Genomic DNA, 25830 nt, shown 5'->3' on the forward strand with positions numbered 1-25830 from the left:
CATGATACAATTTTGCAACGCTTTAATCTATACAGTTCATTAAAAAATAAACTATTAAAACTACCACTCAGTGTTGCATTCAGATTTTTAAATTCTATTTCTAGATAATGGGGATTGTTCAGTGAAATTGCAAACAATCTAGCAGCTATCGTTCTAATTATCACAGTTGTCCATATGTTCATATGCAAAGGGAATTTTTGCAATTTCTTGGTCTCATGCTGTGTGCTTCTATTATTCTTTTCTCTGGATCTGGTTTCATGAAGTGGAAACTGCACGGAAAATTTGTAAGTGTGTCTGTCCTTTATTGACAGTGGAGTGGGGAGAAGTTTGTGTCCAGGCTGCAGTGTCCTCTTTTTGAAGTCTTTGGTTGTATTTTGGGTTTCCCTTTTCAGGTCCATGTCCTTTACTACAGGGAAACTTTTTAAACAAGGTGATGGATATTTTAGTGCAGGATCTACTCAGGGGAGTAAGGTGGCTTGCCCATCGTCCTATTCAAACTGCAGAGCTGTATAGAAACTATCTTCTAGTTTTTACATGTACAAAAGCAAATAGATAAGAAGGACAGGTGTTCTTTCCTCTTTTGAAACACTAGATAGTTTCTGACCCTTAAACACTAGCATTTTGCCGATAATAAAATAGAAGAATGCCTCTAACCCTTAGTCTGGATTGGAGTAGGAGGTGGGGGGGGCTAGAAGGGAGAGGAGAGAAATGTACTTGAAACAGTGTAATAAAGCTTAATTGTATTAGTTTTGAAAAAGGTTTTTGATCTTCTCTGTGGATAATTTTATTCCTATAATGGTTGGAAAGATGGAAAACACAGCATAGAACAATCTTTTTTATTAGCTGTTGCTTTTATATTATTCTGCTTTTATTTGTTGAATACACACAGACCTTGATGTTTGTTTGTTTGTTTGTTTATTTACTTATTTATTTCTCCTTCCACTGTGCTAAAACCTTCCAACTTAGGCTTAGATATACTTTTATATATCTGTGTATGTATGTGTGTGTCTATATTAGAATAAAGCTATTGGTAAGGGGATGAGGTGGAGAGGAGCTCTGAAATAGAAGTTTGCTTTCTCCACTGTTTTCAGAGGGGATGGTCACTTGGAGTATGGTCACCGGTAGCTCGGAGGTCTTGGGCTGGGAGTGAATGAATGTGATGGCTCAGTGTGGAGTTAGAAAGCTGAAATTTCTGCTTCTAAGGATCAGGCTGTCAGGAATTCCCCCCTCTTTTCCCCTGCTCTGCCTATCTATAACCTCAGGTCGGCTTTGTCCCCACTTCTGCATGATCACAGAATTCAGCAGTGGGAGACTTAGATATTTGTTTTTGAAGGATGTTTTGAACTGTTGATGTTGAACTAAGTACCTTCCTGGTAGGATGCTAAGAATAGTTGTGTTATATACTCCTTACGTAGTACACGGAGACTGTCCTGTTTCTTCTGACAGTGGTCAGTTTTCAAAGACTTTGAAGCAAGATGCAAAAAAACCTCACCAAAACAAAACAACAAAAAAAACTTTTGGAGAAAAGTTTGAGAAAAGTTTTCCTAAGTGTTGTCAGTCGGAGGCTGACACATGCCCTGCTTTAAAAGAGTTTATTTTCATTCAGTATTTTTTCACCGTAATGGAACTTGGATTACTGCCATTGTTCTCCTACGTGCCTCAGACATTTTTCCTGAAGCCTTGTTTAGCTCTTTGCCTCCAATACCATGTGGCAGTGTGTGCCACAGGTTAACTTATGTACTCTATAAATTCTCTATTACCAGTTTCAAATACTTTTTTTTCATTTAATATCCTTTATGTGAAAGAAACAAAAGGAATTCTCTTCATTATTCATTATCTGTTCCCTCTTTTACCTTCCCATTAAGCTGAGCAGTCCTTACCTTTTCAGCCTCTGCTTGTGTGAATGATTTTTTTTTCCAGGTTTCTCATTCTACTTGTTTGTCTTTGGGCCCTTTCCCCCTTGCGGCTCTGTCTTTGAGATGTATTGACCAGAATTGAACTCAGTAGTTCCGTTGAATGCAGCAGATTGTGTGAATACATTATCCTTTTATTTTGTAATCTCTGAAAGAGTACTGTAATCTACTGGACAGAGCACAGAATTGGAAGCAAAAAACTGCTCATTTTCTAATAGCTGTTTCTCTTTTGGGAGTTTGAAACAATTACTTAGTCCATCTATCTCAGTTATTCCATCTATATGATGGAATAGCTTATAATGGGAGGGCAAAGTGTTGTGAAACAGTAAAGCTATAAAAATGCTAAAAAGGCTTTGCCTTTAGTTTTGCATGAGATGAACTATGGGTGTACCTTATTTCAAATAGATCTTGAGAAAGTCAGTTTCTCTAGACAGTCTTATTAAAATTTTCACAGGAAAGGGCATGTATGGAAAAATTATTTCAGTGTTTCAGCTTTTGGGGTTTTCTCTATATCATCTACTAAAACACTGGAAGAAGTAAGATGGTGAGTGCAGCGGTGCTGTGTCACACTAAAGGTCCATCTAGTTCAGTAAGCTGGTCCTGACTGTGAATGAAAGTGGATGTCCAGGGATGAGCGTAAGATCAAGGCAAGTATATGGGATACTTGCCTCAAATGCTTTGATCATCCGGGCTGGTCGTCTTTGAAACTCTTCCACATCTATTTAATCTTCTCTGTGAGGTGTGAGCCAGAACTGTGCATACAGTGCTCAAGATATGGGTGGACCATGAACATATATGGTAGCTATATCAGAATCACTGTTTGGTTCTCTGTTACTTTGTGGTGCCTAACGCTTGATTTACACTTCTGACTTGTGTTGAGCCAATGCTGCGCACTACTGCTACTAGCAGCATTCAGCTATTTTGAGTGCAGGTTTGAATGCATGAAGTAGCTGTACTGGGATTAAACCAATGCTGTGATTTGTTGTTGGGAGGTATTCTTCCCACTGCGCTCTTCATTATCAGTTTGTCAGGGGTTGTGAGTGTGTGAAGAGGTGGTAGGTTTTGTTCTGCCTGCAGTGCGGTGCATGCTTTTTAGACTTTTTTTTTTTTTAAATCAAATTTTATTGAACAAATTCCTTGCAGAGGATGAGGACACTGGTGATGCCCTTGGTCTTCCTCACTTTAACTCATTGTAGTTGTGTGTTTCAGTCTCTTGGGTTGCTTGTATGTTTTTTGTTTTGGAGTGCCTGAAGTATTTTGGTAATCAGAAAAATTACGGGGAATAGATCCTTTGGACTGACTATTTCTTATATGACTGTGTATAATTGCAGGATTTTGGAGTTGGTGATACAGACATGCCATTCCACACCTGTGTTTCCAATGTGACTGTCTAATCTCCAATAAGTAATCCAGTAATGAGATCCGGGTAATTTGTTATAAGCTGTTAAAATTCAAACTCTGACTTTTTAGAGTAATTTTACATCTCATCCATGTAATTTGGAATTGTTTCACAAAAAGTGGATCTTGTCCTAACTGTTTTGAAGGAGATTTTGTACTGTAGGGTTTCTCTGGGTAGAAAGAATGAGAGTTGGACCTAATAATCTATAAGGAAAACCTTAGAAACACTCAATTTGAGAAGCTTAAGCTGATGTTCTTTCATGCATTCATATGTTACTGAGAAGCAGGGAGGGAGGGAGATGGAGGGAGCTTGGTATAAATAGTTAACATATATACTGCTCAGAAATGGGATTTTTATGAAGGATTCCATGTATGCATTGTCTTGTTTCCTCTAAATGGTAGAAACATCCTTTAAAAAGTATGATAAAGAAATGCAGTCTCTCCTGGAACCCTTCGGATGCCAGGAGATTTCACTTAGCATATTAGTTGCATACTTTCTCCCAAGTAAATATTTGTTTGACTCCTTTTGCTATTTGGCCTCTTGCTGGGTTTAACTTGACAAAGGTTAAGGGCAGTGCTACAGTATAGCAAAATATGGGCAGCTCTTTGGAGTAGTGTAAAATGGCAGAGAAGGGCTGAAGGTAATCTCAGCAGGTGAAGTGAAACTCCTTGCTATAGATGATGTCTCTTCTGTTTGGATTTTCCTAAGCTCCAGCTCCCACATTGTCTTTTATTAGGTGGCTGTGAACTACTGTGAGCAGTGTGTACATTAATATGCAACGCTTTTCTGCTTCTAGTTTTTCAGAACAGTAAGTAGCACAAGAGGTATTCATAAGCTGTAGAGTATTTATGCAAGTGGGAAAGGAATGCATTAAACGAATACTTTTTTTTTTTGTTGTTAATAAGGTAGACTGCACCTTTTTCTCTGCTTAGCTTCACAAATCTTGTAATTTTGTGTGTGGCATTTACCTTGTTTGGTTTGTTTAAATTAATCTCCTTTTGCCCTTGCATTTACCATTTAATTCATGTTTGTAAAGCATTTAGGATGTGTGAAGAACAGGAGGCGAACTTATTTTTGTTTTTCTTTTTGGCCTTGATCCTTCTTCTTGGAGCAGTCTCCCAATTCTGGGGTACTAAGGTCACCCCTACATGAAAGTCCACTGTCATTTGTATGGGTTTTGGCCAGTAACTCATCTCAATAAAAATCTCTGCAGAGAAAGTGACAGCAGCCTGGAAAAAAAAGCCTTCCAGAATAATAAGTTCATGTTGCATCTTCATCATCAACTTTCAGCAGATTCTGCGCGGCTGGACAAACTGATGTCACCTGGCAAAGGTGGCAGGGGATTTCTGTTGCAGGGGCCGAGGAATCAGTTCCCTGAGTTGGGATCTCAGGCTGCATCTGTATCCACGCCACGAGACCTACAGAGCACTCGCCTACCTTTGAAAAAGCAAGCCATGTTGAGGTGTTATCTTCAAACGAACCCTCTGCCCTCTCACTGGGAGTTAAAGATTCAGTGCCCTTTTCTAAATAGTTGATATGTCTTGGCAGGTGTCACCGGCACCATTTACTTTCTCAATAAAATGGCCTGTAATGTCTTAGGGCTGCATGTGAGCTATTGCTGTGTGTGTAAGGGCTGCTTTGTTTGCCTCCAGTCACTGTATTGCCAGCCACTAGCTTACTGCTCTAGCCAGTGCTGGGGGGTGCTTTGAGGAAGAACAGCTAGTGTGAAACCAAGTTCTGGTCTAAAAAGTGTGTTTCCCTTTCAGAAGTATTTCTTGTCCCTGCCTTTGTAATTGAGCCTTACAAAACTCTTTACAATTTCAATTTTTTTTTTTCTTACCTAATTTGTTCAGTTCTCTTCTCATCCCCTGCCCCTGCTGCAAACCCTTCCTCCCACAAACCCAGCAGTGCTTTATGTGAACCTACAACAGCTGTGATCCTAAAATGCAGTTTGCCTTTCAAGGTAGTGGAACAATATAATGAAGCACCCCGTTCATCAAACTGTTGATTTAATCTTCTGAACACAAGAAGAATAATGCCCAGTATAGTTTTCTGAAATACGCTGGTAAGATCCATCCTAATCATCTAGATTGCTTAGCAGTTGCTCGGGCTGTCTGTTGAAGGCTGTGTGGACGTAGTCTTTCAGGCAGCGGTGGCTCTAGCAGTCTCTCAGGGCACAGCCTTTGATATTTAGAGAACTGAAGATTTTGTCCTGTGTGTGCATTAAATTTCTGAAATTGTCATCTGAATCGGTCCTGACCTCCCATCCTCTTCCTCTTTTCAGTTATTCACAGACATTAAATGTCATGCTGGGGGAGGAGGAAGGAGTACGGCATCCCTAATTTCTTCTTTCCGCCGGTATCCGTTAGGGCTGAACAGCATCTAGAGGAGGCTGGCTTCCTAACGCTTCTCCGTTGTCTCCCTGTCTGCAGGGAGAGGTTGCTTCGTTGTTGCCGTTGGCCAGCTCGCAAACTGACTTCCAGTAACCTGTGCTCAATTCATCCATTTAATGGGTATTTTGCTGAAAGCTTGTAAAGTTTAGTAGTTAATATACCTCAGTACACCAGCTTTTAGAGATCAGATAAATTGATTGGTAATTTGATGAACTCAAAGAACGTCTACAATAGGGTAAATAAAATGTGTTAGATGTCAGCACTGCCTCTCTGCCTTCTCTGCAGTGTGTATGTTCTCTCTTCAATATGTGTTGACTGATGTACAGTACATTACATCGAATTACAAGCAGCCTCTATGCAAACAGCAACTGAGCGTTTGCTTCCTCTTCAGTCTGGACAATAAGTGTAGAGATGCGTTTGCAGTCTGTGTGCTGAAGGGTGAACTGTCAGAGCCTTACGGTGATTTTGTTTCCCTGGCATTTAGAGTACCTTTGCAGAGGGAGAGAATGATGCTTATGGGCTGCTTCATCTTGGAGGAATCCATCCTCAGGCTCAACTTGTGAAATAAATGTGGCAATGTGTGGTTTGAACTTAGTGTCTTAACACTGAATTTAGCAGCTGAATTTAGATAACAATCTGGTATCTGGTCTCATCAGTGTATCACTATGAAGACTTGTTAAAGGCAGAACAAAAAGACCTAGAATGTGATCTTGTCTCTTTGTTAGAACTCAACACTGGAGTATTTGTCAAGTCTAGTCCAAAAAGAGCAAAACAAGGGGTGCTTTTGTCTTACTTCTGAGAGCTTTCCCCATTATCTAATATTTCTGATACCCTTCCTCGCCATTTTTAATTCAACCCAATTTTCTCTTAATTAATTTTCTTATTGCCTAACAGTTTAAATTTGTTTCCTCTCTCTTTGTGCTGTTTGTATGCTTGTGTATAAGCAGAATGGTATTTATAAATGTGTGTATATACAGGTAGCACTGCTACCAGTAAAACCAGTGCTTTTCTAATGGAAAGCAGCACTTGCATGAACATACATACATACACGTGTATACACACGCACACACGCAGAGTCTGTCTCTCACCTATTTTTACTGTGGCGTAGCTGTGCCTTAGCACCAACTACATTATCTTACTGCAGTAAATACCAGTGCTGCCTGTTATTTCTGTGCAATTCACCAACCAGTGTACAATTAATTTTTGGCCCTGTTATTATTGCAGTATTGGCTATTTTATAAAACTGTAGAGAGTTAGAACAGTGAATTGATTAAATATGTTCCAGACCTTAGGCTGGAGTCTGTGTGTCTGCTGGGATTTGGATGATTGAAGTTTGTACTTCTCTTGGGATATTCCAGATTTAGACTTAGTCTTAGAAATTGTTTCAGGTAAGCAAAACTTCCCTCTGTGTGTGGAATCCACTTGCATAAGAGCCTGGGGAATCTGAGGTTTCTGTTTCGGCCCGCAGCAGTCCTTCCACATGTGGCAGGAAAAAAGGCATCACCATTGTGACTTAAAAATAAAGCCGAGGCTTGGGCTCATTTTGAAAAGGTCCTTAAAATTATGGCTCTGCCCTTACAGAATATGCTGCCATCATGTTAATGGAAAATATGGCTAATAATTACTCTGCAAATTGGGCAGACTCCACAGAACATCTCAAATTTGTGCTGTATTAAGTAGTCTGGAGATCAGCCTTTAAAAAGGGACTACTCCATATTTACAGCGGCTGTACCTTCTGAAGTGAGTGTGTTTTGTAGTTTACTGTGGGTATGTTAAATACATGTTTCATGACAGCCTAGGGCCACTTCTCTGAAGGTTTTTCCCCATCTGCCAGTCATTTTAAAGAAACATAAATAAAAGAGCTACTCCAATTTCTTGAACATATAATGCACTTTCCCAAGACACCAGAGTGACTCAGAAGTAGCTTGTAAATAACATGTTTTCATGTTCTTAAATATATGTGCACCATCAGGCTCGCTGTGAGGTCTTGAGCCACTGCAAATGGGATTTGCTTCATCTGTCGCAGAATCTCCCGATCCCAGGATGATGAGTGGTGGGTTTTTTTGTTTGCTTGGTTTTGGGGTTAGCTGGTGGTTTGGCTATATATTCTGCTGCACCAAGAATGATCCCAATCACAGTTTACCATTAAACACCTTGACTCTAATGAGGACTACCTGGCTCACTCATTTGTAGTCCAGCCCCATTGTAAATAAATATGAAATAATGACTAAATTTTTGTTTTGTTTTTAATAAAAATAGTAAATGTACATTTTGTATGCACTAGAACTGTCTGGGAGTTGAACTCTGACAAATGTGGAGAGGAGAGTTTTGCCCTGGTAGGTATTCACCAGTGGAGTAGCCATCAGATAGAAGATGCTGCCCTGAGCAGAGGGCAGCAAGAGCAAGGAACGGCCACAGAGCCAGAAAATGCGGAACAACTGTGGCTCTAAGGGGCCACAGAGGAGCGAGAGATGGGAGAAGGAAATGTGTGAGCTGAGATAAAACTCTTAAGCCTCTGATTTGAGAAGACTTGTAATAACTAGGTTATTTTACGAGAAGAGCTAGCTTTTCTTTTCCTTCCCAATTATTGCATTTCAGGTCTTTTCATAAGAAAAAAGGCTTAATTCCTTCTCCTTCCTTCTCCCTTCCCATTCTTCTGAACAGAAGCCAAATTTTTGCTTGCATAATTTCAAGCTGCAAGGTTGCTGTGAGCCTGCATGCCTGGGTCAATCGAGGAGTGCCTGGATGTTTTGTTTTTTGGTTTTTTTTTTTTTTTTTCCCCTAGAGATGTCTTATGATGTATTGGATGGTACACAGAAATCATCTAATTTGCCCTGACATGCAGCAAGCCTTGAACTGGCTGGACTGTGGTTCTTGAAACAGAGAAGAAGATTCATGGGTGTGTAAAAATACTGTGTTGTGTGCCTGCCCAGGCATGTATGTGAATTTTTTAAATTCATTTTTCATAATAGTTATGTATACCACAAAATTTCCTTTGGCTGTTTAGCGAATTAAGTGTAGTATATGAGACCTTTCACCTTTAGGTCATTTGTTGAGATACAGCTTCCGTTAGCAGCAGCAAAAAAGCCGTTTCTTCCTGATAGCTAATCACTCATTCATGTGGCACCAAGATAACTCTTCCTCCAGTTAGAGGCAAGGGTTTGTTGCAGGAAGAACAACAACAACAAAAAATTTGTGTCCTAGCTTTTGATTTCTATGATGGGCAAAGGGCATCACAGTGAGGAACACAGAGTTTGTCCTTGCCAGCTGAAAATAGGACAGTGCTGGGTTATAAGTTTGTTGTGTGTTCACTTGTTCTGTGGAGAGAGGATTTGGCTCCAGGACTACAGTGTTTTTGCTGTTTGCTTCTTCCCCCCCCCCCCCCCCCCCCCCGCCCCGTTCTTCCCCATCAAAAGTATAGTTCCGTCCCTTCTTTGTGTTCTTGTTGTCTTGATTTCTAAGCCCAAGCTGTCCCCAGTTGAAGGGCTAGGATTTTTTGTTTGGTCTTGTCCAGTAGATGTAGGTGAAAAACTGATACTGTTTTCATGAGCCTGAAAAAATCCACTTATAACACTGTTTCCCAAGCCTTTTCTTGTTACAAAGTTTATCAGCTGCAGCAACAAACCTGATAATTACAATGATTGTACCAAAATATTTCTTCTGGAGCTTTAAGCCTACTTTTATTTCTTTCTCATTTAGTCCCAATGTCAAGGTCTGTTGTTGTTTGCATGTAGTATTCCTTACTGTTAGAGACTGCTTTTAGAGATTAAATTCTGAGAGTAGATTTAACTTGCATCTACAGCTGTATGGTACACCATACATGTGACATTCTTCCATTTATGTTCCTGAGATGCCTTGGCAGCAAGGCTTTATGAGATTTTTCTGGTTTAATGTTAATAAGTAATTATTCCCATTATTCTGTAATGGCCCAAAAGTGAGAAATGCCTTGTTCCCTTTCCTCTGCCTGGATTCCGTAATGAAAGTATGATACTAAGCTGGTGGTGACCAAAAGCAATTGAAGGTTGTGGGTGACATCATGTACCAGGGTTGGTGACAGTCATTGACTGTGAAGGAGTGGTCTCTGCCAGAGTATGGGAATGAAGCATTTGTGTGGCTGCCTCTGCTCTCTGTGGGTGTTTGATTTTCATGTTAATATTTACGTCTCAATAGCCTTGCTGTGAAAATGCCTCTCTCCACCTGATTGACGGTCTGTGGTCCTTCTGGGCTTCTCTTTGGAGACTTCACAAGCTCTTTGCCAGCTACAGAGATGTCTCTTCAATGCCTTGTCCTCTTCAGAGGAGGCAAAACCACTCCGTTAAAAGCCGTGTGAAAGCGAAGATCACTAAAAGCAGAGAGAATGAGACTGTCAAATGATGGAAAGGAAATTGCTTACAAATATTTTCTGATTTCTTTCTTATCCCTTTTACCATCCCTTCTCCTTTGTCCTCCTTGGCTTTTTTTATCTTAGGATAAACATTGTATTTATTTTCTGTTTACTGTGTGGAGAATTTCAATCCATTTTGAATAGCAAAATAAATATAAAAAGATACTAATGTTCTTTTTCTGGAATAACTGATGCCTTGCAGGGAGAACTGGAGGTTATGTGACAGTGGTATTATAAAGGCAGGCCAAAGGAATCTGTGTTAATCCATTTTCTTTTTCTTGTTATCAGTGTTTCATTTTATATTTTACTTTCCTTTTTAAGTAATAATCAATACTTCTTGGTAGAAATAGCTGAACAACTTTTTTGCCAGCTGTAAAATAAATATACCATTGCTTTATAATGTTTGTCCACGTATTACTAATAAAGGGGAATGACATCAAGTTATCCTTGTAAAACTACTTTTCAGCTGTGGACCTGGGAACTTTTTCCAGGTATTCATTAACTGAGGTTTCTAGCTCACTGCAAGACAAGTGAACATTGTCCTCATTTAAAAAGTGAGACCCTAATGCTTAAGGTTAGTATTTTCTATAATAGCTTTTGTTGCTTCACTTTTTGTTTGTCCGGGTATGGTATATTTCTTCAGATGTGCTGATTACCCATAACTTGAGCTTGAAGCTTTGAATAATGAGCTCCTGAGCATCTCCAGACAGAGCCGCGAGCCAGCGCACACTTCTGAAAGTATGGATTTGTCTGTGTCATTAACCGTGTACAGTGACCTGTAAAGTCCTAGCTGTCTTTTTGGCTGTAATCATTAAACCAGCCTCTCCTACAGGATAAAATGAGAAGAGAAGCTGCAAGCGTAGTGAGAGAACCCTGACTGAAAATACAAATATCTTCAGAAAATGCTCTGGGAGTAATAATAATAAAGAAAAAGTACGGTGGCAAAATAAATTGCTGCTGATATAATTTTTCTTCCTCTCCCAAGTTTGCCTCTAGTATGGCAGTTTTTCTCCCTTCAATAAATAAATGCAAAGATGAGAATCGCTGCCAAAACCTGTCACATTTCTGGAACTTTCAGCCCCTGATTATTCACATTAAGCCTCCCCCCCCAGCAGTACAGTATTCTGAATATGTACACCCACCATTCTGTCAGATCTGTGCAGTCTGCGTCTGGTTCGTCTTCTGTGTCTTTGATGTGCTCCATAACGTAGGCAAAGAGAGGTCTGATAGTCTCTCTAAAAACCTGACAGTTTGTGTGACAATCTGTCCACGAATCCACAGGCTCCTTGTCAACCAAATGAGCCTTTGAATATCAGAGGTTTTCGGAACAGTGCTTGCAGCATTGCATATGCACTAAGGGGAGAGTACAACAGGCTTCCTTGTAACCTGAGAGATGTCTGCATTTTCCTTAATCATTCCAGCGACATCTCATCATTGCTTGTTGGCTGGTTCTCAGCCCCGCACATGTCGGGGTTATTTAGCAAAGCTTGATTTACTGGAAACTGCACATGGAGAATAATTTGCAGTTGGGGGTAGAGGAAAAACCCTGGGAGGGGGTGGAACTTGCAGGCTTTGGTATGCTTCTGGGTTTTGGTGGTTTTTTTGTTTGTTTGTTTCTTGTGGTGACTCTCTTCCTTACAGTTCCCTTTACCTGTGCAAGTACATGCATGTGGTGCATTTTCTTCAGTGTTCTCCAGTCCTCTTGCACATCCTTCTGCTTTGGGTCCCTCCTATTCTGGCTTCCTCTGGGAATCCAGTGAATTGCATTTCTTAGCTACCTGTTGTGGAAAAGGACGGGGTCATTAATATAGTTTAGATTTTTAAAATTGGGACATGAACTATTAACTGGGCCAGCTGCTGCAGTTTATAAATGGGGCTTAGAGATATTCTCAGCAGAGAAAGCTGGGAGTTTTAGCTGCAGCGTGCCTGTCCGAGGTGGTGGGAGTTCTCTTGGAGGCTCTGTCAAATATCAGCTTTGACATGATGGCATCAAACCTTAGCTATAATGTTCCTCCGTTCCTGAAATAAGCTCCTGTGATGGGCCTAACAGGGGAATGTACTTAGTATCTTTTTGCATGTATGACAAGTACTTGATGACTGCCAATTTTCTGGTTTGTTTTTTTGTTTGTTTGTTTGGTTTTTTTTCCTTTTTTCCTCCCTCCGAAGTGCTGGTCAGCCTCCTAGTGAAACTTTCAGCTGCGTACCTTGGCACTCTAGGTATTCTGGCAATTCCCTTCTTTCTCTCTTCTCCACTTAGCACTGATTCTCTGCACATCTGTCACTCTCTCGGACAATGCCCAGTTGTTAGACGCAGCGTTCTGTGATCTAGGAGTTTGTCCTGGTTGTGTGATGGATCGGCTGATAGGACCCAGGTATCACTACGGGACTAGCTGTGCAGCTGCTCAGTGCTGGTGCAGGGATTTAGCAGGCATTGCCATGCCCTTAAAGTCATGGACACTAAGTTATCTGTGCAGGTCAGCCAGGTGTAGGACTTCTCTGAAGCAGATGCTGAAAACCCTTGATGTTTAATCAATGCCTGGGAAGCCTGTTTACCTGCACTTGTCAGGTATAATTGATTCGGGCATTTACTGTGAATTCTTCACCTAAGACTTCTTGCTCCTATATTAAACTTCCACTGAGGAGGAGAGCAGAGTGATACTCTCCTTACGACAGTTTTACCGTTAATCTGGGCCTTTCACGTTGCTATCGCTGCCCTTGTCAGAAAGCCTGGGTTGTCTGCTGGCATTTTATGGCCTTTCTCTTTGAAGGTGCTATTACTTTGCAGAGTTTGTGTTTAAAGAATTACTGATGCTTTATTTGCAGTCTTTCAGAATGGTGTGCTTTAAAGCAACCTCATATAAACACAGTGTTTAATTCTTTCTGGTTTGTTATTTTCTTCTCCTTCTTCCCCTTTTAATCACCTCTGTAGTAATAATTTCTTTGTTGCTGGCTGTCTTTCTAAGTTGAAGATAACATGGGGCTTTTCTGCATGTTTCCAGTGAGGCACTTGCAGCTCTTCGGAGAAGTTCCAAATACCATCTTTCTGTGGGGTACCTGTTTTAATTGGACTCTTCCCAGGGTACCTTCGTAGAGACAGTCTGAATCTGGCGTGTGATCTCGATCTGGGTCTGTAAACCCGTTTTTACCCAGATGGAGTATCTCAGTGTGAGACCTGGTTCTGGGAAGTGCTGGGGTATGTAGCTTTGATTCACTGTGTGCTTTAGGGGCTGTAGCTTAAGCTTTTTGTGCCTAGCTTGTTATCCACAGGATAAACCCAGCTGTGGCCCTTCTTCCCAGCTCTGCCTCCCTCAAGTTTTGTGGAGGCAGGTATTTTGTGGGATTTTATCTTTGAGAAGCTGTCTAGATATGCTACAGAATTAATATTTTGCTTTCAACTCAGGGTAATATTGCAGTCGTGAGTAGATCTGTTCAAACAAAAATATACTTCTGCCCATGACTAGTTTAACTTTACTGTGTTGTTACTGTGGACACTGCTCTTTTTCTGTCATCTCTGAATCTTAATCCAAAATTTATGATCTCACAGTTTATTGCCAAAGGAAAGAATAGAATGACACAAATTCAATGCTCTCATTTCATTATTAGTCTCAGCGGGAGGAGTGGATGAACCCACACATAAAAAGCAAACAACAGAGCTGTGTTTAGAAGTTGGGTTTGGCTGAAAAAAGTCTTTTTTCCATATCAGCAAGCTGTTTGTAGTTGCTTGCATCTTTCCTCTACTACCTTTTGAGAAAAAAACATATGAATTCGCATAAAAGCAGTTTAACCCTTGGCTTCTAGGCTCTCGTGATATGCTTTATATGCATATTTCTCTTCCGTGTTAATCGGTTTCTATGTGTATGTGCCCTTGTGCTTGATAGGATGGAGAAAATATGAATGATCTCTTTTAGCTAAATGCTAGCTGATACCAACAAACAGGCTGAGCAGGAACTCAAGAGGAGTTCCTGTCAAGCTCAAGAGGTAAAGAGATTGCTTCTTGCAGTGTGTCCTGAAATTCCCAAACTCCCTGTTTTGGACTGAAGTTTATAGCAGTGATTGATTGTGTATGTTGATTTTAACAGATCCAAAGGGTTGTCCAGTGAATAGATTGGTTCAGCTCATCTGCCTCTGTACCTGCGGGAGGGGTGCAGGTAGATGGGGTAATTTTTCAAATCTGTTAGGAGCCCTTTGCATGAGACTTCTGGGCAATGAGAATGAACAACCTGATTTATAGTGCCTGTGAACCAGTGACCCAGTGAGGTGTGTGGTGCCCGAGTGTACCTTTGCTTCCCTTAGGCAGTGCTGTGAGCAAAGGTGGTTGCTGAAGCCTGCACTGACCGACGTTTTTCTGCAGCTTCCCACTGTTCTTCGTGGCAGCAGCTGTGTCCAGAGCATGTGCGTGTTCCCCGTCCCCAAGCGTGTGTGGGCAGGCGACAGTTGTGCTGCTTTATTAGGATGGTGTGAGGTCTTATTTCTGGCTTCAGAAGCAGCTGGAAGCAGGAATTTGTACGTCTCCTAGTTGACATTTGATACGTGAGAAGTAACCTCTGCTTTCCTTTCCCCTTTCTCTCCCAAATCTGCGGTGTTGCCTACTCGTGGGGCACACCATGTATTCCCCCACCGCGTGGCACCGCCTCTTGTGCTCCTTTCGGCTCGAGTGGGGTTTGCGGCAGGAGGTTTGCTGGAAGCTGGCGAGCGCGGATGTCAGGAGAGGGGATCGAAGCAACGCGTCTGTCAGGTGCGAGGCAGATTGTACCATCTAATCCCCTGGCTGTCGTCTGCAGCGTTTGTCAAGGGCTCCACTGGCCTGCTCCGTTTCATCAGAGGTATCACTAGCATTCATCTAGGCTGGCAGCATTTCAACAGCTGTTAATCCTCTTTGTATCTTTAAACACTGTGACCACTGACAAGCTTCTATACTCTGAGGTGTCAAAATAATCTCAAGATAGCTGTGGTGATGGTTGTTGGGGTTTGGTTTTTGTTTGTTTTTTTTTTAAATCCAAACACTCGTGATCTATTGACCCAGACTGAACTCGATGGAGAAATCTGTGTCCCAGTGTCAGGTTTTTGCTTCTGCTGCTTGATGTTCACAAAGAATTTTGCCTAAAATCTGATTAATTTCTAGTTCCTCATGCTTGCGTTGCTCGGTTTTCTGTTTTACGTGTTACCGCAAGTAGGGCATGTTTCACTGAAGTTGTAAGGAATGTGGTTTAATGTCAATGTGAGAATGAGCTGGCAGGGTTTTCTCTTTATGCTTCAATTACTTTCCCTCCTGAAATAACCCTGAGAACTCCGTCTTCTGCTATATTGTTTTCTTACTTTCTTTGCTATATGTTGTGGAAAGGGCCTGGGCAGCGTAGTGAGGTGTAGTAGTGAGTGTTGGAGTTTCTCTCCATGTTTGCAGCCAAGGAGGAATGCTGAATTGAAATTACTCCAAATTTAGCTCTGAGTTTTAAAACTGATTCCCTTTGGAAGGGGGATTTTTAATGCAAGGGTGTTTGGGGAAGAGTGGGGAGCAAGGGTATAACAGCAAATCTGTTGTAAAAGAGCAGCAGTGTAAAGGAAAGTGGTTGTGTTGGTCTTTAGGCTCTAGTTATGTATTTTTATAACTTCTCGGTGTTTTTATTATTTGCTACGAACCATCATTTAATAGCAGGGGGAAATCTTTCAAACTAACATTTCTTTGTTTAGTTTGTTTGTCCTCTCTGGAGAGCTCTCTCCCCATATGACAAAGCTCTGATGTTCTGAAGTTGGCTCCCCTAAGGCTCAGCTTTATTGAGAGAAGTGAAACATTTTAGGTGGTTCATTCATTCTTTGAGTCTCTTGTTATTTGAGCCCTTATGGTGTCCTTTGGTCATGTTTTTAAACTTATTTCTGCAACTAAGACTGCCAGGAGCTTTATTTAATAATAGTTGAAGTCTCATGTTCAACTCTTTCTTTGTGAGCTGCCATTTTATCTCAAGCATCAAATATTGTGAGAGTAAATTAAAAGCAGTGTTGGTGTCTTGTAATTTTGTGTTGAATGTTCGCTCTTCTACTGTGCAACTGAATATCATTTTATGAAGCTAAAGTACTTCACTAAGACTACAGGCAGCTCAGGCTTTGTTTCAAGTGCAAATACCACACCTTAATCCTGCTGAATAGCCCTTGTGTGTGGGCTGCTCTGCTGAAGTCGTGGGAAGTGCATAGGTGGTTCCTGGCTTGGTTCCTCGTTTGCAACCTTGTTATAAAGGCCTAGATTTTTGTAGGCCATTGGAGCATTATCCCCTGCCATCGTGTGGTAGGTAAAATACTGAAAATTAAGCAGATCTCGCATCTGAAGTCATATTGATGAGGATGCTTGGAAAATTTTTCTCTGAGTAGAAGCCCCAAATCACAGAACCTACTGTGACTGTGCCCATGCTGAAAGCCGTGTCTGTTGCCCATTTAGCCCATTTGTTGCTCATTTAGTGTTTAGGACAAAAGTGAATTCGACTTTCCCTGGAGGCCAAGGAAAACCTGTTTAACAAGTCTGCTTGTTGAACAAACTCAGGTTTAAATGGTGAAAGTCTGTTTTTTCTTACTTGGGGAAGCATTTAAAGATACTGATTCATAGCATTGGAAACACTGCTTCATTGGTTTTTAGGCTTTTTGAGGGGGAGAGGGTATAAGGTGGCAGAGAGGTCTGATCCAAAGGCAAGAGGCTCAGTTGGATCACATGCAAAGATGTTTACTTTTCATTTTTAAAACTCAACAACTTTCATCTTCGGGTTGAAGGTCTTCTGTGCCCCTCCTTGATCTTTGCATTGTGCCATGTGCCTTGTGGTTTCTTTGAGGCCAGGTCTCTCCTCCTTTCCCTCACTGAGATTCTTGCCTCTCCATTCAGGTTCTCACTTGCCTGCTTTTATCAGCTTTAGGATCCAGAGCTCTTTCATACTAGTTTCTTTCCCAGCTATTTTTGTCCATGCTTGTAGTTGACGTCGTTGAAGATGAAGCTGACCATAGTACTGGGCAGTTGAACTCTCTCTAATAAACTAGGCAAGGTTGTGCCACAACCACTTCAATCGACAGTGCAACCAGCAAATTAATCTGTTGGCTATTTTTCCTTTCTTTAGGTGGGTTAAATGCCAACCTCATGCTGGGTCTCACGTACAACGTATTTGTTCCTGTTTTCCTCTCCTGCTGCTGTTTCACTGCAGAGTGCTGCAGGCTAATAGTATCTGACGGGGCTACTTCCTATTGCCTGAAAAATGTTTAATTTTACTACCTTGCTTTCTCTCTTTCCCAGTTTCTCTCATTTTGATCTCTCAAATCCAGTCCCTTTGAGAAATCAGACAGTATGAAATATGAAAATTGCTTGGGTAGTAATTGGAGAAACGGTGAGACTTATGAAGCCCATGGAGATAACGCTTACATGTACTTATTCACATTATTTAATTTTTAATGGCAAATTTAATTAATGAAGCACAGGTCTTGTGGTTTCATGTGTGAATAAGTAACAGCAGGGAGCTGAGAGTCGTGAGGTCTGTTTACAGGACAGAGAAAAAGGCTCCATTAAAAGCTGAACTTTTCATTATAGGGAGGAGAAAAAAGGGTTTAACAGCATAGGAGTTTGACCATTATGTAACACATAAGTAAATGAAAACATTAATGACAATTTGCTGGCAAAATGCATTTTGAAGTGGTTACTCCTCCATGATTTCTCAGTTTAAGTCTGTCTCCTAGGTCAAAGTTTGGAAAAGCAAAGTCAGTTCTGTGGTTTTTTTGGTATGTGACATAAATTTAGGCACCAGAGATAAAGCGCTTAAATATAGCACCTTGAAGCCTAGGCTCTGAAAACCTGTATAAACCTTCCAATTAGCTAAGCTTCACACAACTTCAGTGATACAGGCAGCTGTTATCCTTCGCTTGCAGATGGAAAATGGTGACTTGCCCAAGATTGCACAAGTGGCAGAACTGCTAATAGAACTTGAGTTATATCTGTCTTTTTCTTTTTCTAACCACTGAACAATATGTGTCGTCTCATCATGCGCAGGACCACAGCTGCATTTATGGGAAAATAAATGAAGAAGGGCAAGAATAGTATTCTATATAAAATGGCCATATTTGGGGAGAGACGAGATAGCAGCTAGAACCGGCCCTAAATGAGTAGCTGTCCTCACTTTCAATACCATTTTGTCACTTTTTGATTGATTATTGCATATTTTCTGCATGTGCCTTTTCAGACTAAAGGCCTTGCAGATGAGCTTTGAGTGAGGCAATTGCAGCTATTTCAGTATAAAGTCCAGCGGCTTTGCCTGAAGCAGCTTTATCAGCAGTTTAGTGACACAAGACCTTGCAGCGAAGTCACTGGGGGTGTGCAGCCATTCCCTTCTGCTGTTTGTGCTTGGGAGGCTTGTAAGTGCAGCCGAGAGAAGGAATTTATCCTCCATGTTCAGCAGCTGAGCAGTTGTGGACTAAAACTCTTTCTGTGCAAGCTCAGGAGAATTTAATGCAAACCTCTTAAGCCCTGCAGCAAGACACTCCAGACTCTGTTTGGCAGTGCCTTAACTGATACCTGATACGCCTCCCTATGTTGTTAAAAGGGAAACAGGCTGCATAATTTTCTTTTAAAGAATAAGTAACCTAAGTAGAAGCACTGAAATGTAAAATGGATTTTCCAGTGCTAGCAGCCAATTTTGATACTTGCACGTCAGTAACTTACAAGATCCTTCACAGCAATTAATGAAAAAAGAGAACAAAACACAACCCAACTCAAAATAACTTGGTGCTGGAAACACCTTGTTTTTGTGGTTACATGGAATAATCAAAGCTGACGGTTGGTTGTTAGCGACCTTTTCCCCCTCTTTCCATTCACAAAGGTGAAGCACGAATGGAGGACATGTTGTGGCCTTGATGCATGTTGCTGAAAATAATCAACTTTTAAGCCTTTTTTGTGTTCTTTGAACTGAATATGCTGTTTGTTGTTGAAAATCGTTATTAATTATGGAAGATAACTTTGTGATGGGATAAGATCTGAGGTGCCTTTAATTTTTAGAGCTGAGCATTATATTCTTTGTTTCAGAACGCAGAGATCTACAAGCTGACGTCTGAGCAGTACCAGGAGGCAGCCACCAAGGCAGAGGAGTGGATAAAGTGAGGACCCATTTTTGTTCTTTTCAGCAGTTCCAGTTGCATTTCATAATGCTTTGTGTGTAGCTTCTGGATATTGCTGTAAATGGAGTGTGAAGGTACCTCCTGTCAGGTATTTAGGGGGCTGAGGAGTTGTAAGCTAGCACCCTCTCTTTCTGTGCCAAGCTTGACAAAATTTAGTATTAAGCTGTTAGATCTTTCAAGGGAGAATGAGGGAGAAGACATGGACTTAGAAAATTCACATAAAGTAGGAATATTTACAAAGGTTTTCAAAATGGCAATGGAACATGTTTAATCTGTTCAAACTTTGACCCAGTGTATTTAGCCTACACGTTGCAGCATGGGGCTAGTGCATGGGGATAGGAAGAATGGCACCACTTCTAAAGTTTTCATTGTCTGGGGAAGCAAAAGGTAAACAGTCTAAATCTTAGCCCTGTAAATTTCAATCAAAATAGAGTTGTAATTATCATGAGTGTTTTCTTAGAATGGGTGCAATGATTCTTCTGGCCTTTTTTATTGGCCTTGGCACAATTAGTGGACCTTAATGTTGTCTTTTTATCATGAGCATATTTAGTGTCTAAATTCCATTTGTATTTGCCAGTAGTGTTATATAGCTTATTGTTCCACATGCACTAACAGCTGTCCAAGAAAAAATATTTTCTATAATTCTTTAATATTAATGAGTCCAAAGCAATTACACTGTCAAGAGCAGCACTCAGATCTCAGTTGAGTAAACAGTTGGCCAACATGCAGTAAACTGGAGTAGCAACATATGTAGTCCAGTTGGGTCCAGTCCAGACTGTATGATACTTAATTGCATAAATAGATAATATAGTAGTGATGAATATGTTAGTGGGGTGTGCAGTATATTGTGCTGTCTTTATTTAAAATTATGTTTGGCTGCCAAAGCATCACATAACCTGTTGTAATTTCACATTTTTGTTTGGACAGTCAAGCAATAAGTTGCTAAAGAAGCCAAAACAAGGAAGCTAAAACATTGCATGCATTTTCATGCGGTTTTCCGTAGCAGCATTCTAAATTCTGCTTTTTAAATAAAATTTAAAAAATTAATAGGACACAAAGTTCTGACAGTCTTTGATCCGTTCAGTCTTTTCTTGGATTTGCTTCTGCAGATGTGCGATCAGTTGTTGGGAACACATGTAGCAATGATTTATCCTTGTGACTTTGTAAAGGAAGAGATTGGGACCTTAGATTATGTTCTTTACTTGCTCTTACAGACTGTAAGTAACCTTTTTTTTATAGTAGTCTTAAGTTTGGTTCCTGAAGTTTCAGTTACATTTGGTCTCGTCTGTTTCTTGTGGAGATGAAGACTGCTAATGTAGGAAACTCAGGAATGCAACCACTTCTCATAAAGGCTGGTGGCTGAGACCGATGCAAATGCTAATGACTTCTTTCTTTCAAAATTTAGAAAATATGTTTATGGTCTCTCAGGGGTTCCTCCCCCTTTTCTTTGAGCCTTCATCACCTGACAGTCCCTGGCTTCTGGTCTTATTGTACAATGCCTTTCTATTTAAAGGCCATATGAATTTGAGCCATCATAAAGGGGCAGATTGTGGCACTAGTTAAACTGAGGGAGAAGGTGAACATCGTACTTTCTGTTCCTTTACAGTAGAAATTGCCAGCAATAGCTAGGATTGCACTGAGCTGTGTGTTGGTGTGCACGATGTGGGATTGATAATGCCCTTTGAAAATTGTGCATGGGGGAAGAATCATTGCTTTACCCCATCAGCGTGCAGTGTACGTGCCTCTTACAGCAGTACGCAGTGATCATTTTTGGAATTGTTGCCTCAGTGTACAACACACTGTACAAACACTCTGAAGGGTGCACATGCCTCGTGTGTGGGTCATGATAAGCCTGGGACGTGGTCAGGGAAAATTCCTTCATACATTGGCATTCATTCTTAATTGGTAGGACTTGAAGTCTGCGTGTTGTGAGGTCCTCTTCTTAGGCATTGGACATGCAAGTCCTACAGCCTGTTTATGGTAATAAATTACAAGATCCTGTGACTTCAGTAGAAAGAATAGTTTGCTTATCCTGTTTTGTGCTTTCATATTAGACATACAAGCACAGAAGGTGCTAGGATAGGTAAGACTGATTTATGCAGATCTAGTAGCTTGGTTGGCAGGAATAAACTGACACTCCAGCAAAATTACATGAACTGGAATATAGCCAAAGCATGAATGAAGTGCAGGTCTGCCTGCTGCCAGTGCTGGACCACGACAGCTCCTGTAACAAAACGAAACCAGGAGTGGCACTTTCTCCATCTGCAGAGGAGAGTGCATCTCCTTCCCATAGTGTCTCTTCCCTAGCTTATATCATCCCTGTTTCACTGAACTCTTTGACCTGCCCTGGTGCTTGTGCCTTGTGAGACTGATCTACCCTGTATTTGTTGTCTTCTGCCATTGTGTAACAGCATAGCTGATGGAGGAAGAGGGGAGTAGAGCTGGGGCTGTTTCTACAGTGAGTACCCTGTTTTTCAGAGTCCATGTTGAAGCAAAGATAAGAAAGAATTGAAACAAAAACGGTGTTTTGTTGGCGATTATTGACTTTTGTAATTCTGTTATCAACACCTGCAGCTCTGCACAAATGGTCAAGTGTTCCGCGGACTATTTCCTCTCCTTAGTAATCATCAAGTGTTGCAGGACTTAAGAATATTGTACAAGCTTTCCACCAGTGACCCTTCACAGCATGTCTGTGAGGTAGACAGGTAAAACTTCCTATCTCCTTTGTATAGAAACAGAAGTTAAATACTTAGTGCTGAGCTTCATATTAAATCACCAACACAGTCATTAGCTCTTGGTTTCTACTTCAAGGTAGGATGCTAGGCTTGATGCCTGCATGGCCTGACTCGTGCAATGGACTTTGTTCCTCATCTCTTCACCTGAACTCAGCCTGCTCCTGTCTCCGCGTTGCTCCTACCACAGTCTCCTTCTTTGTTCTGGGCTCTGTCCAACCTGTTTCTTTCTCCCAGAGAGAAGACCCTAGCAACAAGAAACCACTGAACACAGCTTTCAGCACCTTAAGCAACTTGCCCTTGTTGCTTATATGCTGTGGTGAATTGGACAGTTGCCACGGACATATTGTCTCAATGATGCTGTTATAATTGGTGCGTTATTATTTTTCTCTTTTGTTAACCAACAGAATTAAAGTCTGGGGACCTAGAACTTTTTTCCCCGTTCATTCCCTGTTTAGCAAACTGTGCACATCAGTAACCACCCACAAAGGAAGCAGCGTGTAAATAAAAAGCCAGTGCTCCCTGCCCTTCACTTCGTTCCACATCCTTTTCTCAGTGTTCATAGAGCCATGACTCAGACTAGGTTTAGAGAAGACAACTTGCTAATCCCCTCCCCGCTACAGAGAATAAAATGGCATTTCATTCCAAGCTCTATTAATGCGCTCGCTCCGGGGATAAAGCAGCACTCCCAAAAGGCAGTGGCCAAATTTTTTTTCTGTTGCGTTGTCTTTGTCTTCTTTTGAGTGTTACATTTAGATTAGCTTCTGAGGATTAAATGTTATTACAGTCCCTGAATCTGTTAAGGGGTAGGAAAAAAACATCAGTAAAGAGGCTATGGCTTAGTGCAGGCACTCTAGATTTATCCTCAAAATGCTGGTTTTTAAAATTTGATTTGTTTTCTTTTGTGAAGGTTGTCTTATCACGTTTTTATTTTATTTTTGTAGTTGTGAAATTTGGATGCAAGAATTGGCTATGGGTGGGGGTGTGACTCTCTCTAAAAGGTAAAGCTGCGGGAGTGGGGTGAAGGGATTAGGAAGCTGTTAAAAGATAAAATTGTTCTGAAGCTGAGTTTCCCTCCGAGATCTCCTTATAGTTTGCAGAACTGTTTCTGAAGCTGCTTACTGGTGGCTGTGTTGCTTTGCATGTTGTACTGAGAGGACTGCATATGCTTTGCGCTGTTATCAAGGAGTGCATAAAGAATGTCGGTATCTTATCCTGGTAGAGATCAGCCTTGAATCCAAGGCAGCTTTCCAATGGAGAAACCGCCAAAGAGATTTACTCCTTATGGGACTTAGTATCTAAGAGTTCCATTTAATGGTCCTAAGATACTTAAACTTAATGGACATGAGTATTTAAGGTGATTACATTAGAGAAACTGGCAAGTAGTAAGTATCCTCCTGAGCTGAATGTGGAGTAGAGAACCACACTTACTCAATGAGGGTAGGGGCAGAAAGTTCATAGATGGACTGTGTGCTGGGAATCGGGAATTTATGGTGTGCTTTCAGTACTCAGGGAAATGAGAGTTTTATTGAATTGTGCAAGATTTTATGATGCTGATGGCCCCTCAATTAAAATGGCAACACTAACTGGAACCTAGAGGAACTACCTTTTCTTTTTTTCTTCTTTTTTTTTTCTTGTTTGTGTAGATCTGGAAAGTTTATAAGATAGTTGGTAGTACTTGAGTTTATTAATCTTGAAATCTACTATGAGACCTCAGGTATTTCAACAGAGTGCTGTGCCCAGGAGTCAAGCTCTGAAATAGTTATTATGTGGACAATCATGAAGCCCAAGGAGAAGAAGGGTAAAGACACCGTAGTTTTCAAACAAAATTGCTCTGGGATTTGTCCTGTCATTAGATTAGATAAATGATTAATTCACTGTTGAAATTAAGAGCCTCTGCAATAGGGATTTAAGAGGTTTCAGGAATAAAAGACTGATTACTGCTGGGAGCTCTTCCCCAGCCTTATCTCAACATAGTGCTTTTGTGCCCTGCAACGGTGGTACCTTCACAAAAAATGGTTTGGCTCCATCCCAGTCCTGTTCTTCCCTCAGTGCTTGGTTTGTGGCAGTTGTTCCTACTTCTGTCTGCGCTGAGTCCATTTCATGTAATCTTTATTTAAAGAGATGAGTTACTAGTCAAAGCTTTGCTCTTTCTCATGTTTATAAAGTTGCTCTTAGTAGGAAGTTGGAATATTGCTGTAAGAGACTATAAGGCATGAGTTTCCCCAAAATTATTTCAAAAGAGCATAAAAGAGTAGATGGGTCAATTTTGACTTTGTGTCATTTTACATGGTGTGAATTTTACTGAAAGAAAAACTTTCTGATCATTTTCAGTTCGGTTTCACAAAGATTTTCACTCATTTACATTAGCATGTAAACATTTTCTTTATGAATTCTGGAAGGCCTGTTGTAAAGCAACTCTTTGTACCAAAGCATTGATTTCCAAGCAAGGTATGTTCCTCTGCTACTTTAGGAATATGGTATGTGGTAATAGAAGTCAAATATGTGTAACGGATTTGTGTAAATGTTCCAGTTGGGCCAGATTATTCTTTCTTGAACCGATTTTTAAATCTTGAAAATTTACTAGATTGTGTACTTTATCCAAGCTGTCAAATCTTCTTTCTGAAGTTCAGTTCTTGAGGATTACTAAGATGCTGGTTCTAAATAAGACTTTCCTTTTGCCCAGTTAGTCAAATGATGTTCTAATCTAGTGTTCACAGTATCATCTTTCCTCTCATGCATGATGAGGGATGACTAATAAATCAGTCTAATGAACTGAGATTGCAGTTCTGTTAGTGCTGAAAAACTGGTGTGAAATATTAATATATCTTTTCAAAATTGCAGGAGCATTTCTTCAAAGGTACCTTGGTAGAACTTGGGAATTTGTAAAGTAAGACCTGAATAGCAAAGACTGGAATAGCAAAGTAAGAGGTGCCAAAGACTCCAGGTAGTCTATTAGGGATGTTTCTATTGCTATCGATTTTTACATGGAAAGCACTTGTATTCTGTAGTAATGTTGCCATTATAAAACCCTTAGATCAGGGTTTGTTGGCAGGCCAAATTCAGATTGTTTTCAAAAGCGTGGATATTTGTGCAGCTGTTAAAACAAACCTCAGACATACTTTGTGCATCAGAGTACATGAAATATTTCAGTTCAAAGCTCTTTATCATGGAAAATGCAGTGAAAATAGAAGCAGATCTCTGCCTTCAGATTGGTAATTACATATTCCACTGTGTACCATGGTGGAAGCAAGATTTCTCCAGGTTTCATAGCATTTTATTGTGTATTTAGATGTAATGACGGGTCCACACCAAAGTTCAGAACTTCTTGAGCCTTTGGTCCCCCCCTCCCCTTGACCTGAGTTGGGAAAGTATCATGAATATTAATTAATGACTCAGCTCAGCTTATTCCTGCTGTGGTTTTCTGCCTCTGTCTTCCAGCATGTGTGTTGTCTAGTGAGCTGGTGGTAGTGGCATGGGGCTGATTTGTAGAGGATTGAGGTTAAAGTTGTCTGGGGAAGCTTTCCAGAAAGAGTGGTGAATTAAAGATGTCAGAAGCAATAATGCCTGAGAAACCACTTGTTACCAGTGAATTAATGACTTGTTTGCTAATTAGCAGCCTAAGGCAAAGTTGAGGTAACACTCCTAACAATCTGGTCATTAATTCAGTAGCAACTGATTTCAAGGGCAAGGTTGCTATTTTGAACAGTAATTGTATTCCTGATTCTGGATTATATGCACTGTGCAAAATGTCTTTACTTACTGTTGAGTCAGAGTCCTCTCCTGGAGTGATGGAGGAATGATAGCAGAGACCAAAGGCAAGTACCAGTGGGAGAAATTTGAGGAGAGAAACAGTTTGTTCTGTATGTCAGAGCTT

The 25830-nt window shown here is 40.7% G+C and overlaps 1 protein-coding gene across 7 annotated transcripts in view; it reads left to right on the top strand.

Annotated features, from left to right (window-relative positions):
• Window positions 1–25830, top strand: part of CHCHD6 (coiled-coil-helix-coiled-coil-helix domain containing 6) — a 115822-nt gene that overhangs the window by 42779 nt on the left and 47213 nt on the right. For 5 of the 7 annotated variants that reach the window (XM_052775797.1, XM_052775800.1, XM_052775801.1 and 2 more), the window contains one exon: window positions 19130–19200. In XM_052775797.1, the coding sequence (XP_052631757.1) occupies window positions 19130–19200 (71 nt within the window). Of the gene's footprint in view, window positions 1–9875; window positions 10436–19129; window positions 19201–20330; window positions 20419–25830 lie in introns of those variants that run through there. The other 2 variants (XM_052775803.1, XM_052775802.1) reach the window with 2 other exon arrangements.

This window comes from Harpia harpyja, chromosome Z, assembly GCF_026419915.1.
Source record: "Harpia harpyja isolate bHarHar1 chromosome Z, bHarHar1 primary haplotype, whole genome shotgun sequence".
NCBI lineage: Eukaryota > Metazoa > Chordata > Aves > Accipitriformes > Accipitridae > Harpia > Harpia harpyja.